General features: G+C 35.6%; 1 protein-coding gene across 1 annotated transcript in view; it reads left to right on the top strand.

Moving 5' to 3' along the window:
• LOC107087514 (T-box transcription factor TBX20-like) overlaps nt 1-12,978 on the top strand; it is a 16,731-nt gene extending 3,753 nt beyond the window's left edge. The window contains 4 exon segments of the mRNA XM_015379166.1: nt 1,682-1,840; nt 3,042-3,118; nt 7,350-7,462; nt 9,874-12,978. Of these exon segments, the coding sequence (XP_015234652.1) occupies nt 1,682-1,840; nt 3,042-3,118; nt 7,350-7,462; nt 9,874-10,202 (678 nt within the window). The 3' untranslated portion in view covers nt 10,203-12,978.
• Nucleotides 12,979-19,036: the final 6,058 nt, after the last annotated feature.

Below are 19,036 nucleotides of genomic sequence, written 5' to 3'. Positions count from 1 at the left end.
ATATATATATATATATATATATATATATATATATATGCAAAACCACACATTTATCTATTTAGGTCTAAAAAAATGCATTTAATAAGCAGCAAAATTCATATCGCTTGTTACTTTATTTTATTTGCTCACAGTTAAGTAATATGAAATTGAACATTTTTCTTTTTCTGAAATTGAAAAGAAATCATCTGATTTTAAAGGGTAATTACGTAGAATGAAAATACATGAGATTACTTTTCTTGTCAGACATGATGGGAACACAGCTGTATTATCTGCAAAACAAACAAGCGAATTAAACTATAGATACACAGTAAAATTCTGAAAAAGTCAAAAAAAATTTAAATAGCAAAGGGATCTCATGAAAGTAAAGACATAGTAGATTATTAGAAATATGTGCAACAAGCAACTTATGTCGTTATTATTTTTGAAATACCTTAAATAATTAGAAACTGCTATCTTTTTAAACTGCTACAAGCAAAGGATGCATCTGTAGCTGATGCATCCTTTGCTTTTAGTGGATAAATAAGATATTATTTGCAGATTGAGAAAAAGTTTTTTTTTTATTGTACCTCCCTTAAATGTGTTCCAAGATTTTTCTATTCTTCTTTAGAATTTTACTCTCATTATACAATTTAGATTTTAAGGCCGCAGCTACAGAGCGTTAAGAAGCAACTTGGACCTTCCACAAATAACTTGAGTTAAAATTGTTTTAAAAAAAAAGATGCATATTTAAAAAAAAAGAAAAGATATAATATTTAATGCAGGTTTCAACAGCATTTCAGTTTATTTATGAAATTATTTTAGGTATTTTATAGTTAGTGAAGATAATATAAATTTAACATTCAAGTCATATTTTTTCAAAAGATCATGTAACAAGTTTTTCTTTTTAGGTGGACTGAGGATAATTTTTTTTTTTTTAATTCTCTTTGGATTATAAAGGCTGCAGACTTCCAAGTCATTACCAAAAATAAAATACATTCTAATGCACCGTATTGTAGGCATATAACATCCTGTTGTTGACAATTTCTCCAAAACCTTAATTTAATATTTACTCATATTCTCTTTGACCAATACATGCTTTATTATACCCTATTTATGAAATAAGAACATTTAAGAGTATTTCTGAGGTGTGAATGAAAGTCATTGTTTGTAACATTATTATAAATGTTACCATCTTTGGTGTGAAGACTTTACTTATCAAGTCATCATAGCACTTTAGGGTTAAAGCTAGCTTAGAGTAAACACAGCTTTTTTTTTTTTTTTACAGAACCAAAATCTTTCGTTTGTTTCGTTTCACATCAGAAAATGCAAACAATCATGTTCAGATTGTTTTTATTTTTAAATTTATGATGAAATTTTAGTTTAGTTTTTCAGTGTATATTAATACATGTACAAAACTTGTTTATTGGTCAGGAATACATCTTTGGGAACATGGAAAAACAAGCCCTGTATTTGTAAAGGACCTGGAGGTTACCCAGATAGTGTCTGTGGGAGTGATTTCAAGTATAAACATGAAGGGAAATGTCCGATGGAACAATGTGTGAGGCTAACTGATGGGGGGACTCATGCAGAATGGTCAACTTCAAATGAATAGAAGAAAAGCATTTGCTACTTTTTGACGGACCATTGGTGTTTGCAGTATAAAAACCTTTTCTTTATTTTTTCTTATTCTTTCCCTTTGCAGATCATCCTGAACTCTATGCACAAGTATCAGCCACGAGTTCACATTATCAAAAAGAAAGACCATACCGCCTCGTTGCTCAACCTCAAATCGGAGGAGTTTCGCACCTTTGTGTTTGTTGAGACCGTCTTTACTGCTGTCACAGCTTATCAGAACCAGCTGGTGAGTAAACCTGTCAGTTCTTGATCATATGTCCCTGCTTAAGCTCTAATATTTTTGTTTTTCTATATTAGATGTTCAGGCATGCTTAAATGGGTCACATGAACCTTTTTAGGACAGAACTTCTGTTTAAAGTGAGGTTAAAAGTGCAATCTAAATCAGAAAATGGAAATCTTAAGAGAAGGTCATTTAATTTACCTGGTTTGATCCCCCCAGTCTGCACTCTGGGTTCCTGAGCAAAAACCTTAACCCCACACTGCTCCCCGAGTGCTGCACAATGGCAGCCCACACCTCTTAAATGCAGAGATAAATTTCTCCAATGGGAGATCAATAAAGTTCAATTATTGTTACATAAATATATATTAATACTGTGCTGTACTCTCCAAAAAATGTTACATATAGACAGACAAATAAATGTGACCCTGCATGGATAAGAAGGTTCACTGGTATAAAACTTACATCCTTAGGGGTATCCTGTAACCACTTAAAAAAAAATAGCTAAATCACCTTATTATGATGATGATGCTAATTGATGCTAAAATCGGAGTCCGGTGTGTTACACCAGAGACGCATCTGGAAGTCTCAGACACCTGTTATGAAGACCATGGGTGCATGGGGTTTATTTTTGGGCAGCAAAAAGTTCCTACTTGTTGCGCCCCCTGGTGTAAGGATTGTGGTATATACTCACAACGTACACCCTTTGAGATTTCTCTTACCAATTTGTGATTTGTGCAAACTTATATATTTACATGATTTTATTTAGGTATTTTAGTTAGATTCTCATTCAAGAATGAAATAAAATGTGAACATAACTGAACAAAAATGTTTAATTAATTTACATTAGATTATTATTTTTGAATATTTAATTATATGTTGTTTATTAAATGCTACATGCAGCAATATCACTTGTTGGAATATAAAGCAATGTGTTTATCAAACACTTACTTTTCTTAAAGCATTTTTTTTTTCTTTGATTATGTGAAAATTTGACTAAAAACATCCAATGAAACCTGTATATTTAAAATATTTTAATATGTCTTAATAAGACTTTCCAAAAATTGGCTTTTAATATTTGTTTTGAAATATGGATTTTTTTTTTCTGATGTGGTAACTGAAGATTAATTTCTAGGAGAAGCAAAACAAAGTTGGGAGCAGAGAAGAAAAGCAGATTGGTCTAAATTGTTTTATGCTTCTGTCCCCCCAGATAACTAAGCTGAAGATCGACAGCAACCCTTTTGCCAAAGGCTTCAGGGATTCTTCCCGGCTGACGGACATGGAGAGGTACTGGGGATTCTGGGCCCAGAAGTGTTTGTTTAGCTTTGTTCTTACTAATAAGACACTAAAGAAGGGAGGAGATTTTATTCCTGTTCATCAGGATCTCTGTTGCTTCTTTGTTTAATGGACAATTCCTGTGTTTTATCCTAGTTCATAGTTTCCACTTTTTCTTGTTGTTGCCCATACTAAATCTTCCATTCTATTATATCAGTCTTCTGCCCTTTCCTCATTCCTTAACCCCTTATTCTACTTCTTTCTTTCCTTACAGCTTGTTATAATATGCTCTGACAGATTAGTGTTTTTCTAACTCTTGAGCCAACCAAAACCATACAGAGTATGTTTTTCATCTTGATTTATGCACTTTATCAGAAACAAAACAGTTAAAAACGGTGCACAGAGAGTAAATTTGGTTTCAATTAAATAGGAATTTGATAAAAACATCTACATATCAAACGTGGTCAGGAGCATATTATATAAATATATATATATATATATATATATATATATATATATATATTTAACAGACAATTAGCCTCCTAAAGACAAAATAAAAAAACAAAACAAAAACTGAAAAAAGCATAAATGAAGCCAAATATTGTCTAACCCTTGATCTGAGTCAGAGCTTTATTTTCTTATTTCTTTCTGTAAAAACAGGAAAATGTAAAAGAGAAAAGCCGCGCTCACGTGTCCGTGCTGGTCCAACTCGTTGTTTGTCAGCTTGACCTTCTCGAAGGAAACCATCTGCTTCATCAGCTGCTCCCCGGTGAACGGAGAGTCCGGGTGGACGTATAACCTGCAGCGGGAGAACACATCTCACATCTGATTGGCTCAGAGGAATTCGAAGCGCGGGCCGCTTGACCAATGAACGCGCAGAACTTAATTGATTTTAATTGACACAAAGTGTATCGTCATAAAACGTCCGACTAAATCTTCTCATTTTTTGAGGTTGGTGAAAAACGGTCGTACGTTTGTAATGAAAATTTTCCCTCTTTTTCTTTCTCTTTAAAATGCATCATAGGCTTTATTATGTCACCACAGGCAGCCGTTTCTTTATTTTCAAGAAAATAAGGGAGGCATTTAAGACTTTTATCTTTCAACATCAGAAAACTGGGTTTTTTAAGGTACTGATTAATAGCTTTTAACGTGATATTATTATTATATTGTTGAATTATAATTGTAGCCCATGATAATTGCAGAGGCAAATGCTGGTTCTTATAAANTTTTTTTTTTTTTTTTACGTATATAAGTATGTATATGATATAGTTTTTGAAATACATTGTGCATCAGTCAATGTAACGAAATGTAATTAAACAGTGTATGTATTTGTAACTTCCATAGCTACAAATGTCAATGTTAAATATACTTATAAAGTCTAATTATTATACAACAAAAACTATAAAAAATAATTAATTCGATATATAGCTTCTCAATCTTTTCTAGTTTTCAACACAAATGTCTATTTTTGTTCTTGAAAAAGATGAAAGTCTTTTATTCCATTCCATAAAAAAAAAAAAAACATGAAATGTTTTAATTTAAAGCATGTTGTTTTTCCAGCTTCCTTTTTTGTATATATATATATATATATATATATATATATATATATATATATATATATATATATATATAATTTCTTTGTGCATTACTTGTCTTCTCCTACTGTCTCTACTGCTCTACTAACACTTTTTTCTTAGTTCACACCTGTCCGTTTTTTCTTAACATTAAAATGCATCCAATCTGAGTCCCAGACAAATGCAGACACCAAGAACCACGCCTCTGCAGATTTCTGCAGATGCGGCCAAAACACATACTTCTCGTAATTCCCGATTCCGGCACTGTGGCCAAAATCAGCTGACAAAATCAAACCATCTGCCCATTTCCCTCAATCAAAGATCCCAAACAGAGACCGCTGAAACACATCCAGACAGCTCCACCCCCCTCCTTGTACTTCTCCGTCTTTCTCTTTGTGAGGGCTGTGAATTAGACCTGATCAATTGGTCTTCGGGAGCTGCAGAAATCACATTAGTCTGGAGTCGGCCACTGCACTAAAACACACTGTAATTCAATTGGCAGCAGTGACTGATTGAAACCAGAATGCCCCGCCTTACCCCACCAACTGCCATGCACTGTGGGAGTTTGCTCTGGCTCCTGCGCCGCAGGGGCCCAACACTGATAAAAACACACACATTTGTACTCCTCTGCTGACAGATATTGCACTTTCCTAACCTAATTGGAGGGGTTTGGGCTGCGGAGGGGCGGGGCGGGAGGGACACTGCTAATGTGAACGCATGACTCTCATGATGTAGAACACTTGCCTGTCCATCCAGACAAACACACACATGAACACACACCAACCATATCTGTCACTGTGGTTTAGAAGTGCTGCCTGACAAGTCTCAAATGAGCTAATGCAGTTTGTGGGGCTGTGAACACATACATGACGCACCCTTGCCTAAATCCACATGCACAGGCAGAAAAACAAAATGATACACAAGCTAAATGCATAGAGCAAAATGAAAGTTAAAAAGAGTTCAGCTGCATTTTATCCTTGTTTTATTGTGCGTTAGCATACATAGAGTGTTCTGCAAAATATTCTTACATTTTTCAACTATTGTACTTTTTTGTGTTCGGAATGTCATTGGGAGATGTGACACAAGATGGAAGCCATAAGTTGTCCCATTAGCAGATCCCCACACTCTGTGAGGAACTTCACTAACATGGAAGATTTTAACCTACATTGGTTGAAAAGTGATGCACTTGAACACATCATCGATGCCATAATAGCCTTTTGGAGTGGGATATTTAATCAGGCAGGACAGGAAAGATGATTGAAGGTTATTTGAAGATAAATTAACCAAATCGCAAAACAAACATGAAAGAAAACATCTGAGAAGCTTGAAAGACTTTAGATCAGGACAGCAGGACAGTGTTTATATATTTTTAAAGCTTCTCCCTGCCTGACCTCACCTATTTTAAATTATTAGGGCTTATGTATGCCACTGTAGATTATGAAGAAACACTGAGAAAATCATTAAATGATTTTAAATCAGGTGTGTTCAATTAGGGCCAGTATTTGATTCCATTCATTTCTTACCACTGGCCCTTAAGGACCCGAGTTTAATTGCTGTTTACAGATGTCCTCCATCCAATCTGATTGAGCTTAAGCTACTAAAAGGGAATGAGCCAAAACTTAATCCTAAATGGGCTCTTAGTGTTGCTAATACAGATAAAGCTACCAGTGGAGATGGTTCTACAGGGGGTTCAATTATCCAATATTTTACCCTTCAAATCATTAAGATCCCAATAAAATATATTAAGATAGATTTAAGTTTGTGTTTGTGAGATTCATTATGTAAGAATTTTCTAAGAATACCCAAAATTTTGTGCATCATTTGGATTTAGTAGTTTAGTTTGGACCTCAATCTTCATCTGGGTTTATCGATGGTGCATTCATTGTTAGGAAAGTTTTTCTATAATACAATCTAATTTATTTACATAATTACATAGTCAATGTAATCTAATCATACAGACCGATTAAAAAAGGCAGTCCAGTTTTATACGAATGATTAGATGAGTCGAGCTCAGTTTATTAGTTAAACTGTTCTCTGCTTCTAGTTTTCGACCTTGCAGCAACCCCTCATAGTGACAATGGCAGGGAGAAATAATCCATGTTTTTAATAGGGGATATTTCTCCTTTCATACCTCCAAACTGCAACATAATGAAAGAGACACAAGTGAAAACTTGATTAATTTTAATTTGACTAAGTTGTAAAAAAAAAAAAGGCTTTTTATACTTATTTTGGTTGCAGATTAAAATAAAAATCTCTGCCTGATGTGATGGATGAAACAGACACTTTACACATTAAAATACAAACTATAATGGCTGTTCTTAAACCACTTCACATTAGATGAACCACTGGAAAATACATTTCAACCAAGTTGAATTGATATGTTTCCCACATGATTTAAAGTCCAGAGAAAATCCTGGAGTTTCGGGGAAACGTGCAGAGATCTGAATATCCTACTATTTCTTAAATCATAAAGAACAAAAACATCCAACATTTTGTGTTTCACTGTATTAAGAAAAAGTTCAAGTCAAAGTTAAATATCACTGTGTGTGTCTGATTTGTGAAGGACCTGTGGGTGTAAGCTGGACATGTCACTGCTTCTAGGAAGGATGAAAAAAAAAAAAGAAACAAAGAGATTTACTTTGGGGCTCTGTCTTTGGCTTTTGCTGCAGGGAAAGTGTTGAGAATCTGATCCACAAGCACTCATACGCCCGATCGCCGATCAGAACCTACGCTGGCGATGAGGAGAACCTGAGTGAGGACGGACACACCACACACACCAGAGGTGAGGCGTCGCCACAATGGATCCATTCAGTAAATTAGAATATCACTGAAAAGTTCATTTATTCTACTATCTCTATTCAATAAGTGAACCACAATATTTTAACCCTTTATTTCTGTGATTTCTGAGCTAATTAAAACTCAATATTTTCTGATCAGAATATCACATCAGAATTATAAGAAAACATTTCAAATACAGACATTTGGGCTTAATAAAAAGCAAACTTGTTGATATAAAAAGTTGATATATCCAGAAGGCATTTTATATCTGACAAACAAACCTCATCAAGACAGATATTCTAATTTCCTGAATCTTTAGATGAGATATATGTAGAAAGACTAAAGGTGAAAATATATAATCTGAGAAAATCTACTTTCCTTATGAAGTCTAGCTCCATAGTTTGAATTAATTGTAAATGAAAAGGTCCCCACTTCTTCTGTTTAAAAGCACTAGTATGCAGTCCTGGCAAAGATTTAAAAAGCAATAAATATTACAAAGAATTTGAATTTTTCATGATCTAATTTGGATTAACTTAGAAATAATGGATATAAATAAACAGGGTTGAGTTTCTTCAAGTGGAAGAAACTGGAAGAAAGGTTTTTATTTTTCTATTTCTTCTGAAATAAACTGGGCGAAAGTCCTGGTAATAGATCATATTTTGGAGAAAGTTCCAATGAAAAGTAAATTTACCATATCCACCAGGCTACATAAGGAGAAATCTTTATGAGAATACACACAGTGACACAAATTAAGAATTTATTAAGTGTATGTATAACAAATCTAGATGAATGAATAATTTGGTCACATCTGTATACTCAGATTACGCCAGTTGGCTTTCTTCTGCTATTCATGCCCAAAAACAACCCTGCTTTATAGATATTGAACCCCACCTTAAGCTAATTACTGGATTTGGGCCTGTTTAAGGAAAAATATTCACAAAAAAAAACTTTGCAGTAAATTTGACCTTCCAATTTTCTTCTGGAAGAAACAGTTTCTTCTGTTTCTTCTGTTTCTTGCGGCGGGGAAAAAAAAAAACATTCAAAGATCCTGGGAAAAAAAACATAATTTGAAAGGAACTTCCAACCCTGCAAATAAAACATTAAGAAGTACTTTTTAAAGATTTTCTTTTGTTTATATTACAATGACCTCTGCTAAATATCCATGATTGCTTCAAAGTTCAGTCAGTTGAACTTGGTCCCCTCTCCCAGCTTCCACCAAATCTGTATCAAAACACCATCAGTGGAGGGGATGTCCTAAAGAGCTCAGGGCCCCAAATGACATTTTACCATACAACCTTTGGTCAGGCTTGTGAGTATATATTGGGCTGACATCTAATGGTGTTATAGACACTTTATAACCCATATATGCAGCTCTCTGTAGCATTGATCTAACAATATGCTATGCTGCCACTTTATGTGGTCAAGATTAGTTTGGATTCTTGTTGTCGATTCAATTTATTTACACTTTTTAATTTTACTCTAACCTTATCTCTTAATTAGTTGAAACAAGCAGCTCCTTTTCCTTTAACCCAGTTTGAGACGTATGAGGTTTAACACACGTAATCATTGTCTTAATGCTACATATGCGTTCCTGTCTTTTCTGTTTTGAACAGTTATAAACCTGTGTTGTGTCTTATTCATATATCAGTGAGCGAGGAATGAATTGACAGTTCATAGATGCTTTGAGCAACTTAAAAAAGTAAATAATACATTTAAAATGTCTGTCTTTTTGTTTAAATCGGTTAAAAGGGGAACCTATCTTTGTCATCAGTGATTTTTTTTTTACATTTCCTTCTTTTCTTTCAAATAAATACATAAACCTAAAAGTCAGTGTAATATTTAGTTACTATTGATTTTGTTGCTAACATTTCATTCAATTTTTTTTTTCTTATTTGGAGAAACATTATTGAAGATCACAATGAATAAGTCAAGCACCTGCTGACAAATTCATTTCAATTCAGTTTATTTATATAGCAGCAATTCACAACACATGTCATCTCAAAGCTCTTTAAGGAGACAATTCAACCAGATCATCCAGTCAAATTGTTCACATTTTATACCTAAGGAAAACCAGCGGATTGCATCGACTCATTGACTTGAATTTAATCCCTCTAAAAAATACAGATTATATGTAGTAACTTTTGTATATGCTAGAAAAGAAAGAATGGCATGTAATTTTATACACATTTACATAAAGACTTTCTAAGCCTTTCAGTAAAACACACTATAATTCCTTTCAATTATGATTTGGTGTGCTAGAAACAATCACTATAAAAGAAATAGTTTGCTGTGAAGTTCAGAGTCTTTAAAAAAGCCCCTAAATATAAACGCAGTCTTAAGGCATACATTTTATCAAGACTTAAACTAATCTGCAGATATACCAAGTCTTTATTCCTACCTTTCTTTTTCCAGCAGGCTCAGCGTTTACCGCCTCAGACAACCTCTCCCTGAGTTCCTGGGTCACCACCACCTCCGGCTTCTCAGGCTTCCAGCATCCTCAGACCTTGTCAGCCATGGGCACCGGAACCGCCTCCCTACCCCACCCCATCCAAGGATCCCTCCCCCCTTACAGCCGGCTAGGGATGCCGCTCACACCAACTGCTTTGGCTGGAACCATGCAGGGCAGCGGGCCTTCCTTTCCTTCCTTCCACATGCCCCGCTACCACCACTACTTCCAGCAGGGGCCCTACGCTGCCATCCAAGGACTTCGCCACTCCTCAACGGTCATGACGCCCTTTGTATGACTTTAAAGAACAGAGGGCCAGAACTAACTCTGACCATTGATTGGGTGCAGACCATTAATCCTCATCACTCCTCATCTGATTTGCACCTGACCCACTGTTTTTTGTAAATACCTGAACTGCAGCGATTGAGATGAGGGTCGAGATGTGAAGAGGAACCTGCACAGTGAACCGAGACAGACTGCGCTCCTCTCTCAGGATCTGAATCCAAAAAACAGTTCTGTTATATGAAAAGACTGACAACCTCATTGCAAACGAGATGCAAGGCAAATACACGTGCATGCTTGTTTTATTTCAGCCCTCAAGTTCAAAGTACACTTTCTAATCGTTTTTAAACGGCTGCTGAGATTCCTAAAAATGACACAAGGAGATAGAGGGATCATTTCAATATGAAGGACATGCAGAGACGCTATCTTCACTCCTCTGTGTGAAGGAAACCAGCCATATGTACAGTTCAGAATAACAGCTCCACGATCTGGGGATGATGTAGATATGTGTCTAAAGAAACTGAAGAAAACAAAACGCTTCACTACATCCCTTTTCTCACTGTAAATTACCAAAAAAAAGAGTCATAGATCGCATGCTGACTGCAGTAGACAAAACATTGCTTAACATGTTGAAATACAGATAGAAGGACTGTGAGTAAGATAGGGAAATGTTTATTTTTGTTCAAGGCCTGGTCAAACCGGGAATTGCAAACCTGCTTATCAATGTTATCAATGCTCCACCATTTATGGCATACAGTAAAACATTCTTCAAAAAAAGGCAAAGGTTTTAAACTGCTAACATTTTTAAATCGCACCGTTTTTATGGTTTAAAATATTATAAATAAGATGCCAGAGTAATTGCATGGGGTTAAGGACCCTCCCACTCTTTGGGAGATAGAGTAAGGCAGAACCTGTTGCCACACACTGCTGGTCAGCTGGCTGAAGGATGGCTGTTGCATTCTTCCCATGCTTGGCTGTTTGGGAATTAAAATGGAGAGCCAGCATTAATTAAGCCTATGATGTTTTAAATCTACAATTGGAAAGCTATAAACAGTATATCTGATTAGCAACTAAATGCTACACCAGCAAAGAGCATAACTAATACAAATACTGCAAAATCAAGGCATTTTCACCGAAGGATAAAACACTAAAAATCCATCTGTACAAAATATATTCAAGTGTGGTACCAAAGCTGAATATTACTTTTTTACACAAGGAAGCTGATACAGGAAATAGAGACCATATTTCAACCTCCTTCAGTGCAGAGCAAAATAAAAAGAATGAAATTAATAATCATATCGGATCTTTATAATGCCAGTCTTCTTAAGAGTTAAAGGTGGCTTCAGGCAAACAGTCAGAAGAAATAACAACAACATAATAGAAGAAAAACAGAAACATCAACTGGTTAGGATGGACTCTATTTAGCAACTTAAGAAGAGGAGACGAACAGCTCAGACACCTGAAGCTTTATGCTGATGGCCTCTACATAACAAGCTGAAAGCACCTGCAGGCAATCCTCAGCAGGTGGAGTTGATTCATGGCCGTGGCAGCATGGGCCGACAGAACATCAACACCTTAAAATAATGACTCTGTGGGGCCCCATCTAAAGCACAGAGAGAGAAGAACGGCGGAAGCATAGAGAGCTGACCTGCATAGTGACAGTGGCACTGTCAGGAATTGAAAAAGAGAGACTAGATTTGAAAATCTGTTCTGGACAAACAACAAAATGTTCCTGGATATTTGGATTTATTCGGTCTGTTATAGTCTACATGGGGATTTTTTTTTTCACACTGGAAAAGGGCTGAAATCACAGAAGGATGCCATGTACAGAAAAGAATGGCTGGTCTTTTTACGCATCATTTACAGCTTTTTGTAAACAAAAAAAACAGAAAGGTGTTGCTTCTAATAATACTTTGTGGTTGCATGAAGATCTGATTATTCAGAGAGGTTTTAAAAGAGCCAGGTAAACAAACACTGTAAAATGACTTGTGCAGCCTGTTTTCCATCCAGCTTTTGGTTTGATCTGTTCTTGGTTTGAAAGGGAGTATATCTTTTACAGCCTTATCTGATGTACAGTCAGTTTTTGATGTAAACATTGACACCTTTGAGTTTGAAATTGCAGATAATTTTCTTATGTTTCGTTTGACATAATCTGACCCTAGAAAGTTTCTTTTTTGGCTTATTTTAAGTGCAATATATTTATTTTGCTCTGTTGATATGATCTGTAATGCCTTGTATCACATTTAAAGTTATTTGTAAAAAATCCTGAGAAATATATATATATATATTACCACCACCAAATATTTTGCTTTTTTTTTGCTTTTCCAGTCCTGTCACTAAAATTCTCTGGGAAGTTTGCTTGGGGGAGAATTTAAATAGGTTAATTTATTGCTAACATTTACATCAGATACACTTTCATAAGCAGAGATATATAATATTATACATAATTTATTTTGGGTTGGTGAATAAATTGTTTAGAACCACCTGCTGGACTCATCAATATTTGCAGAAATTGTGCACTTAACTTAAAGAAAAATCTTCTCAACATCAAATGAAATAACCCTTAATTTATGACTACCGGTACCTCTTAGTGCAAACATACTTGACCACTTAGCTTAGGGTTGTTGTATCTGTTTAGACCATTCGTGTTAGCATAAAATACGTTTTTTGTTACCTCACTATTACACAAAAAAGTATGTCCAGATAACAAATAGGTGACACATTTAAATATTGACATGATTAATATGTTTATAGATAATCAAAGACAGAATCATCAATATGTTTAAATTATCAACCAGCGCGACAACATTGTTGTAATTTTAAGATTATGCTTGTAAGCATTTACATTGTATTAGAACATAAAAATCCTTTTATTGTCGACAATGAAGAAATTTTGGCATTACAGCAGCAGCAAAAGATTACAGTAAAATTGGTCACACAAATGCGGACCTTAAGAAGTGTATAAAAATAACAGAATGAATGACAGAGTTAAAAAAAAAAATTAACAAGTAAAGCACTGTACAGTGTTTTTACAAATATAAATACTGTTCCAAGAATAAACAATCAACATATTTACCCGTTTGTGTTTCAGTCAGGTTTAACGCTCATCATGCCACAAAAACAGCTCTGATGAAAGTTACTAATGATATTCTCATGGCCCCAGATAATGGACTTGTATCTGTGCTCGTCCTGTTAGATCTCAGTGCTACATTTGATACAGTCGATCACAATAACATACAGCTTCAATATTTTGTAGAATTTAAGGGAACAGCGCTGGGCTGGTTTGAATCGTATTTATAGAATAACAGATTTCCGTTTGTTCAAGTTGATGATAGCTTTTCCTCATGCTCCATCATTACCTGTGGAGTACCGCAGGGATCAGTGCTAGGGTCAAATCTCTTTACTATATATATGTGGTCCATATACAAAAGATTAGTAAAACTTTCTTAAAATATGTGTATTTACCCCTAATTCGAGCAGGTAAATCAGATGACCTGCCTGTGGAATAAATATTTTCACCCTTAAAATAATATATTTAGATATTATACGCATGAATTAATAGAATGAAATTTTTTTTTTTATTATTTGTTTTAAATGTAATTTGTTTCACTTACGTGCTCAATTCAAGAAAAAATGCACATATTGCTTATATTTAAATGTTTTGCAGCGTAGACGGCATGGTATTATTTCCACTATTACTGTATGCTGATGATACTCAGCTATATTTGTCAATAAATCCATATGATACTAACCCATTACATAGACTACGGGCATGTCTTAAAGAACTAAAAACCTGGATGACTTTAAATGTTCTGATTTTTAATGCGGAAAAAACTGAGATTATTGTCTTTGGACCAGAGTCTTTAAAAATAGTTATTAAAAATGTATAAAAAGTAAGAAAATATCCAAGCGCAATACATGTTGAATTAAAGAATAATACACAGAAGTCTCACTGTGGGCCTTTCCCCATGTACAGAAGAATTAACCCAATAGGCTGGGCTTGTGCCTCCTATTGAGCGAGGCAAAGCAGAACAGAACAGTGCATAAAAAAATAGAATCTTAAACTGAAGTATCCATCTAACCGTGATAGTTTGATCTGAGAGATAAATCTAGAAAATACCAGCACTTGGGTCAAATTTAGTTTTATTTTTTTCTTGTGATTTATGAATTCTCTACCAAACATACATTTCATTTCAATTTGTTATCAAATTGTTTTGCACTTCAAGAAATATGCATACTGTTTCGTTTGTTGCTGTTATTCTTCATCTTTGTATTATGTTAGGACATTTTCTACCTATAAGCTTTATCCAAATGTTTAACAAAGTAAAAAAGATGCAAAACATTTAATGATCATAGGTGTGATAATATCTCAAACCTAAACATTAAAAAAATACTGCTATTGCTATTTATATTGGCAATACTTGCCATGTATTGCCCACCTTTAAATTCTAGTTACTTTGATTATTTTTGGTGCATCTAAACTAGTAAGTAATCACATTTAAAGCAAAAAACAATACCTGACAATCTCTTAAAGCTATAGTGTGTAATTTTCAGCGACATCTAACGTCCAGACTGATCATCTGCCTGCAGGAATGGATAAAGTAAACAAGTCTCTAGCACAGGGGCTCTCAATCCTGGTTCTCAGGATCTACTGTCCTGCATGTTTTGGGTGCTTCTCTAAGACTTAAAGGTATAGGGGAGGATTTTTGTGAATTTTCTAACAGACCCACCCTCTCCACTTAAAAAAAAATGCACATGCACAACCCTGTACCTGCTCCCAAGAGGCAGCGTCTATTAAACGCGTGTGAGAGCATGCACAAGTCCATTTCTCCTCTTGAACGCTCTGTTTAAAAGTTGCTGTTTGCATCCCTCATACAAGCTTTCTTTCTAAAAGAAGATTTTTAATTTTTCCACCATGTCAGACTCACCACGATAAGTGAAAATGGGGACGAGCACAAAGAATGGCTTTACATAAACTATCACCTGAATTCATATCCACCCAGAAAAAGAATATCCTCCACCAAACCTTTAAAATCGAATTTTAACAACAAATCAAAACACTTCTAAAGCCTTAAATGGCATGCTGACGAGGTACTGACATGTTTAGAATCAGTTGTGGTAGAGTATAGATACTTCTAATGTGGGAAGTAGACCCTGATGACCGGGTTGAAAAATCGCTGTCCAAGCAGCAAGGGCTGTGACCATTATCTGTACTACTCTCTTCAAAATATAAATTCCAGGATAACTTTAAGTTGTGGCAACCAAAACTTTCCATCAACGCATCCCTTAAAGAGAAAAAAAAGTTGCAATTATTTGTGCTTTACAAATATAACAGTGTTCTCTGTTTTGGACAATCTGTAATGATCATAAAATCTTTCAGTGACCAAGATGATAACATTTGCGTGATTGTGAAGCTGGGAATCTATTACCAACTTCCTATTGACAATCAAAGATGGAAAGTTACTTCTCCTCAATATAAGACTGTAAAACTCCCATTTAAACAACTTATGGCTTCAAAAATGGAATAAGATAATCCTTAAAACCATAATTTACTAACTTTGGTACCAATGCCTAAAACATTTTCCTCAAGATTAAGCAGTTCTGATTATGGGTTAACAGGTATTAAATTAAGTCTAATATAGCCCAAATATTTGCATACACCCCATTTTCTATTTCCATGGTTACTTATCCACACATGAAAAAATAAAAATCTAATTCCATATGCATTCTTTTTTAACACAGGGCTTTAGCCTATTTATGAATATCTGACTTAATCAAAGCAACATCAAATGATAGCAATGTTTTATTTGTCAATTGTTGAAAAAAAAAGAACCTAAATAAAACCTACTTATAATTAATCTAGTCTTTGGAGCTGCTTAGAGCTGTGAGGATGCTGGAGACCGAAGGTGAGGCACACCAAAGACAGGTTTCCATCTATTGAGGATGCTGCAAAAACATTTAGATCATCAAACTTCCTGTGGTGAGGCAAAACTGCTCATCCCGAGTGTAGGCCTCTGCTTATCACAACAGACAAAAACGAATGAACTGGAAAACCAAACAGAAGATAAAGTGCCACAGCTTGATAAATATGTCCATATGTGCATTATTGACTTCAGGGCAAACACTCATACATATAAACACACACACAAAGCAGTCTATCACCAGAGCCATCAGCCGCCACCGCAGACAAACTGACGGATCGATGGCTGGACGTTAGTCACCGTTTCACCAGGAAGAAGCCACTACTTCTGTCCTGATAAGAATCGGTTACATCCTTTGAAAATAAATAAATAAACAAATAAATAACATCCAGTGTGGCTCTGATTGGATTAAAGGGAGAAGGGAAGGGCAAGACAAGCCACCATGAGGTATGGCCAAGCAAATTGGAGCTAACAGTTGGGCCAGAGAGTCCATTTTGGGGTATAATTTACACAGTGAGGAGCATGAGCTGAATCTAATGTCATTTCCATCAATTTTGCATTTTGGCCCTTTTTTCCCCTTCCCTAAGGCTTTTAGCGGTCATCTGAATCATCTGGAGGACGACGGCCAGCAAGCATTACAATGTCGGAGACGACATTTAGCGCAGCGACAGAGTAAGAGGTGGTTCTTTATTGCGTGGTGACTGGCTGCTGTATTGTATATCCGCCCCTGCACCATCTTGGAAATGGCTAACAATATGCTAATAGGTTAAGAGCACCGAATAGCCCCAGACAAGCCACTTAATGGATGTTTTATCTGCAGGTCAGGAGTCTCATCAGCTGCCATCTCTCCTGACAAGACGTGCCAAGTCAAATTTAGCGATAAAGTGCTTTTAACAAACAGGCCACAAACTGCTTCAGGCAGCACAAAGGACGTGGACACCGACATGTTTGTGGTGAAACGTGAAACCTGTTGGCAAACAATGGAAAGTCGTTTTAGAGGAGATTCACATTGAAACAAAATGATCCGAGGACAAACGGAGATGACAAGGCTTCCTGTCAGAGCCCAAGTTAATTTAACTTCCTTTAAGAAACTGGTCTTATATCAAATGGAGATGATTTCTGCCAAATTTAGTTTGACCTTGAGAACAGAATGGATAGATTATTTCTGATGCTTGTTTTTATTATAACTTTAAATTAGCAAAGTAAAGGTAAGAAATGACCTTGACACAACAACTTTGATGCAATGCCTCTAAGCCTTTTGCTACACAGAACTACTTTATAGTGTTAAGTTTTCCGAAGAAGTGGAAGTTTATTCAAATGAGTATGATGCTAAGAATTTGATATCCCAAATTAAAAAAGGTAGTGCATGGATAACAGAGAAGATGAGGTGACAGGCCCAGGTTTTTGGGTCCAAATTTAAAAACAAAAAGCTTCTTGAAATATTCTATCTATCCATGTTCTATGGGCGAGAGGCAGGGTACACACTGGACAGGGCACAATTCTATCGAAGGGCAACACAGAGACAAACAGGACAAACAACTAGTGTTGTGTCGATGCCATTTTTTGTACCCGATACCCGATACTTGGCTGTGCAGTATTGGCCGATACCCATACCATACAGATACCATCTATTTGAAATTGATGTGTGTGTGTATATATAAAGAACTGCATACTACTTGGATGTAAGTTTTATTGCCTACCTGGAATGGGTGACAATAGTTGAACAAACTTTTGGCTCTCAAAATGGTATCGGTGTCCTATTTGTTGGTACTCGCTAATACTGATACCACCATTTTAGTGCAGTATCGGTGCAACACTACAAACAACCATTGATGCACACAGTCACACCTAAGGTGAGTTTAGAGAAGCCAATTAACTTAACAGTCAGTTTTTGGACTGTGGGAGGAAGCAAGAGTACCCAGACAGAATCCGTGCATGCACAAGGAGAAAAGGAAACTCCATGCGGAAAGACCCCAGGCCAGTAATCGAACCCAGAACATTCTTGCTGCAAGGTAGCAACCCTACAAACTGCTCCACTACTCCAACAAGGTAAACAAATAAAATGTACACAGTCGATCTATCTCAGGGCTAAAGGGAGAGGGTGGGACAACAAAGGTTCTTTACTTCTTTTATAAGAATAGGGACTATGAAGAGCCCTCAATATCGGACCTCAAGAACCTATCAGAGACTTATGGGTGTAAGGGCCCTCTGAGAAAACCTGCTACCTGTCCATAAACAACTGTCCAAGTCAGTGCCTTCATTTTAAATTGTACTTAAACTCTAGCAGTTATACACCAATTATAAATGCTCATAAAAGGAAGGTTTTCTTTTTCTTTTTTCCGTAATGGCACCTCTATTAATGTTTAAATGCACATAGACTGAGAGCACCGGAATTTATATCCCATTTTATGAACACCAATCTTAAATAAAATCGGATCCTGATTTTGAAGTTCTTATTGTCCAACTTTGGCATAATTGAAATGACATTGTTTTATTTGTGGTGGACATGTTAGGATGAAAGGAATTAGCTTCTACATAAAACTGTTTTTTTTCTGGATTTAATTGCTAGAAAATCCATCTCTATATTAAAAAGAAGAAACTGATTAATACCATCATGTGTGGGCATAATTACAAGATCCAGGGATTCAACTATTTAGCCGTTTTAATATCATGAAGAAATTTTAATCAAGCAGATGTGTTGCTGATATTTTCTTTTTATTTTATTTTACAGTGTCCTGTCTGCAAATGTGGCAATAAGAATAATTGTCTTGATGTCAAAAAGAGCCCAACAGATTTTGCTTTCACAAATAGAGCAGTACGGCTATCGCCATAGTGTTCCGTTTGGTTTATACATATAAATACCTCTATTATAATTCATCCAGGGAGTATTACAGATTATATGGACACTGCAATGTAAGTAAAACAGGAA

The sequence above is a fragment of the Cyprinodon variegatus genome, unplaced genomic scaffold, assembly GCF_000732505.1.
Source record: "Cyprinodon variegatus isolate N-32 unplaced genomic scaffold, C_variegatus-1.0 Scaffold0, whole genome shotgun sequence".
NCBI classification, from domain to species: domain Eukaryota; kingdom Metazoa; phylum Chordata; class Actinopteri; order Cyprinodontiformes; family Cyprinodontidae; genus Cyprinodon; species Cyprinodon variegatus.
The sequence above is the reverse complement of the archived record's forward strand: the minus strand, read 5'-3'. Positions and strand labels throughout refer to the sequence as shown.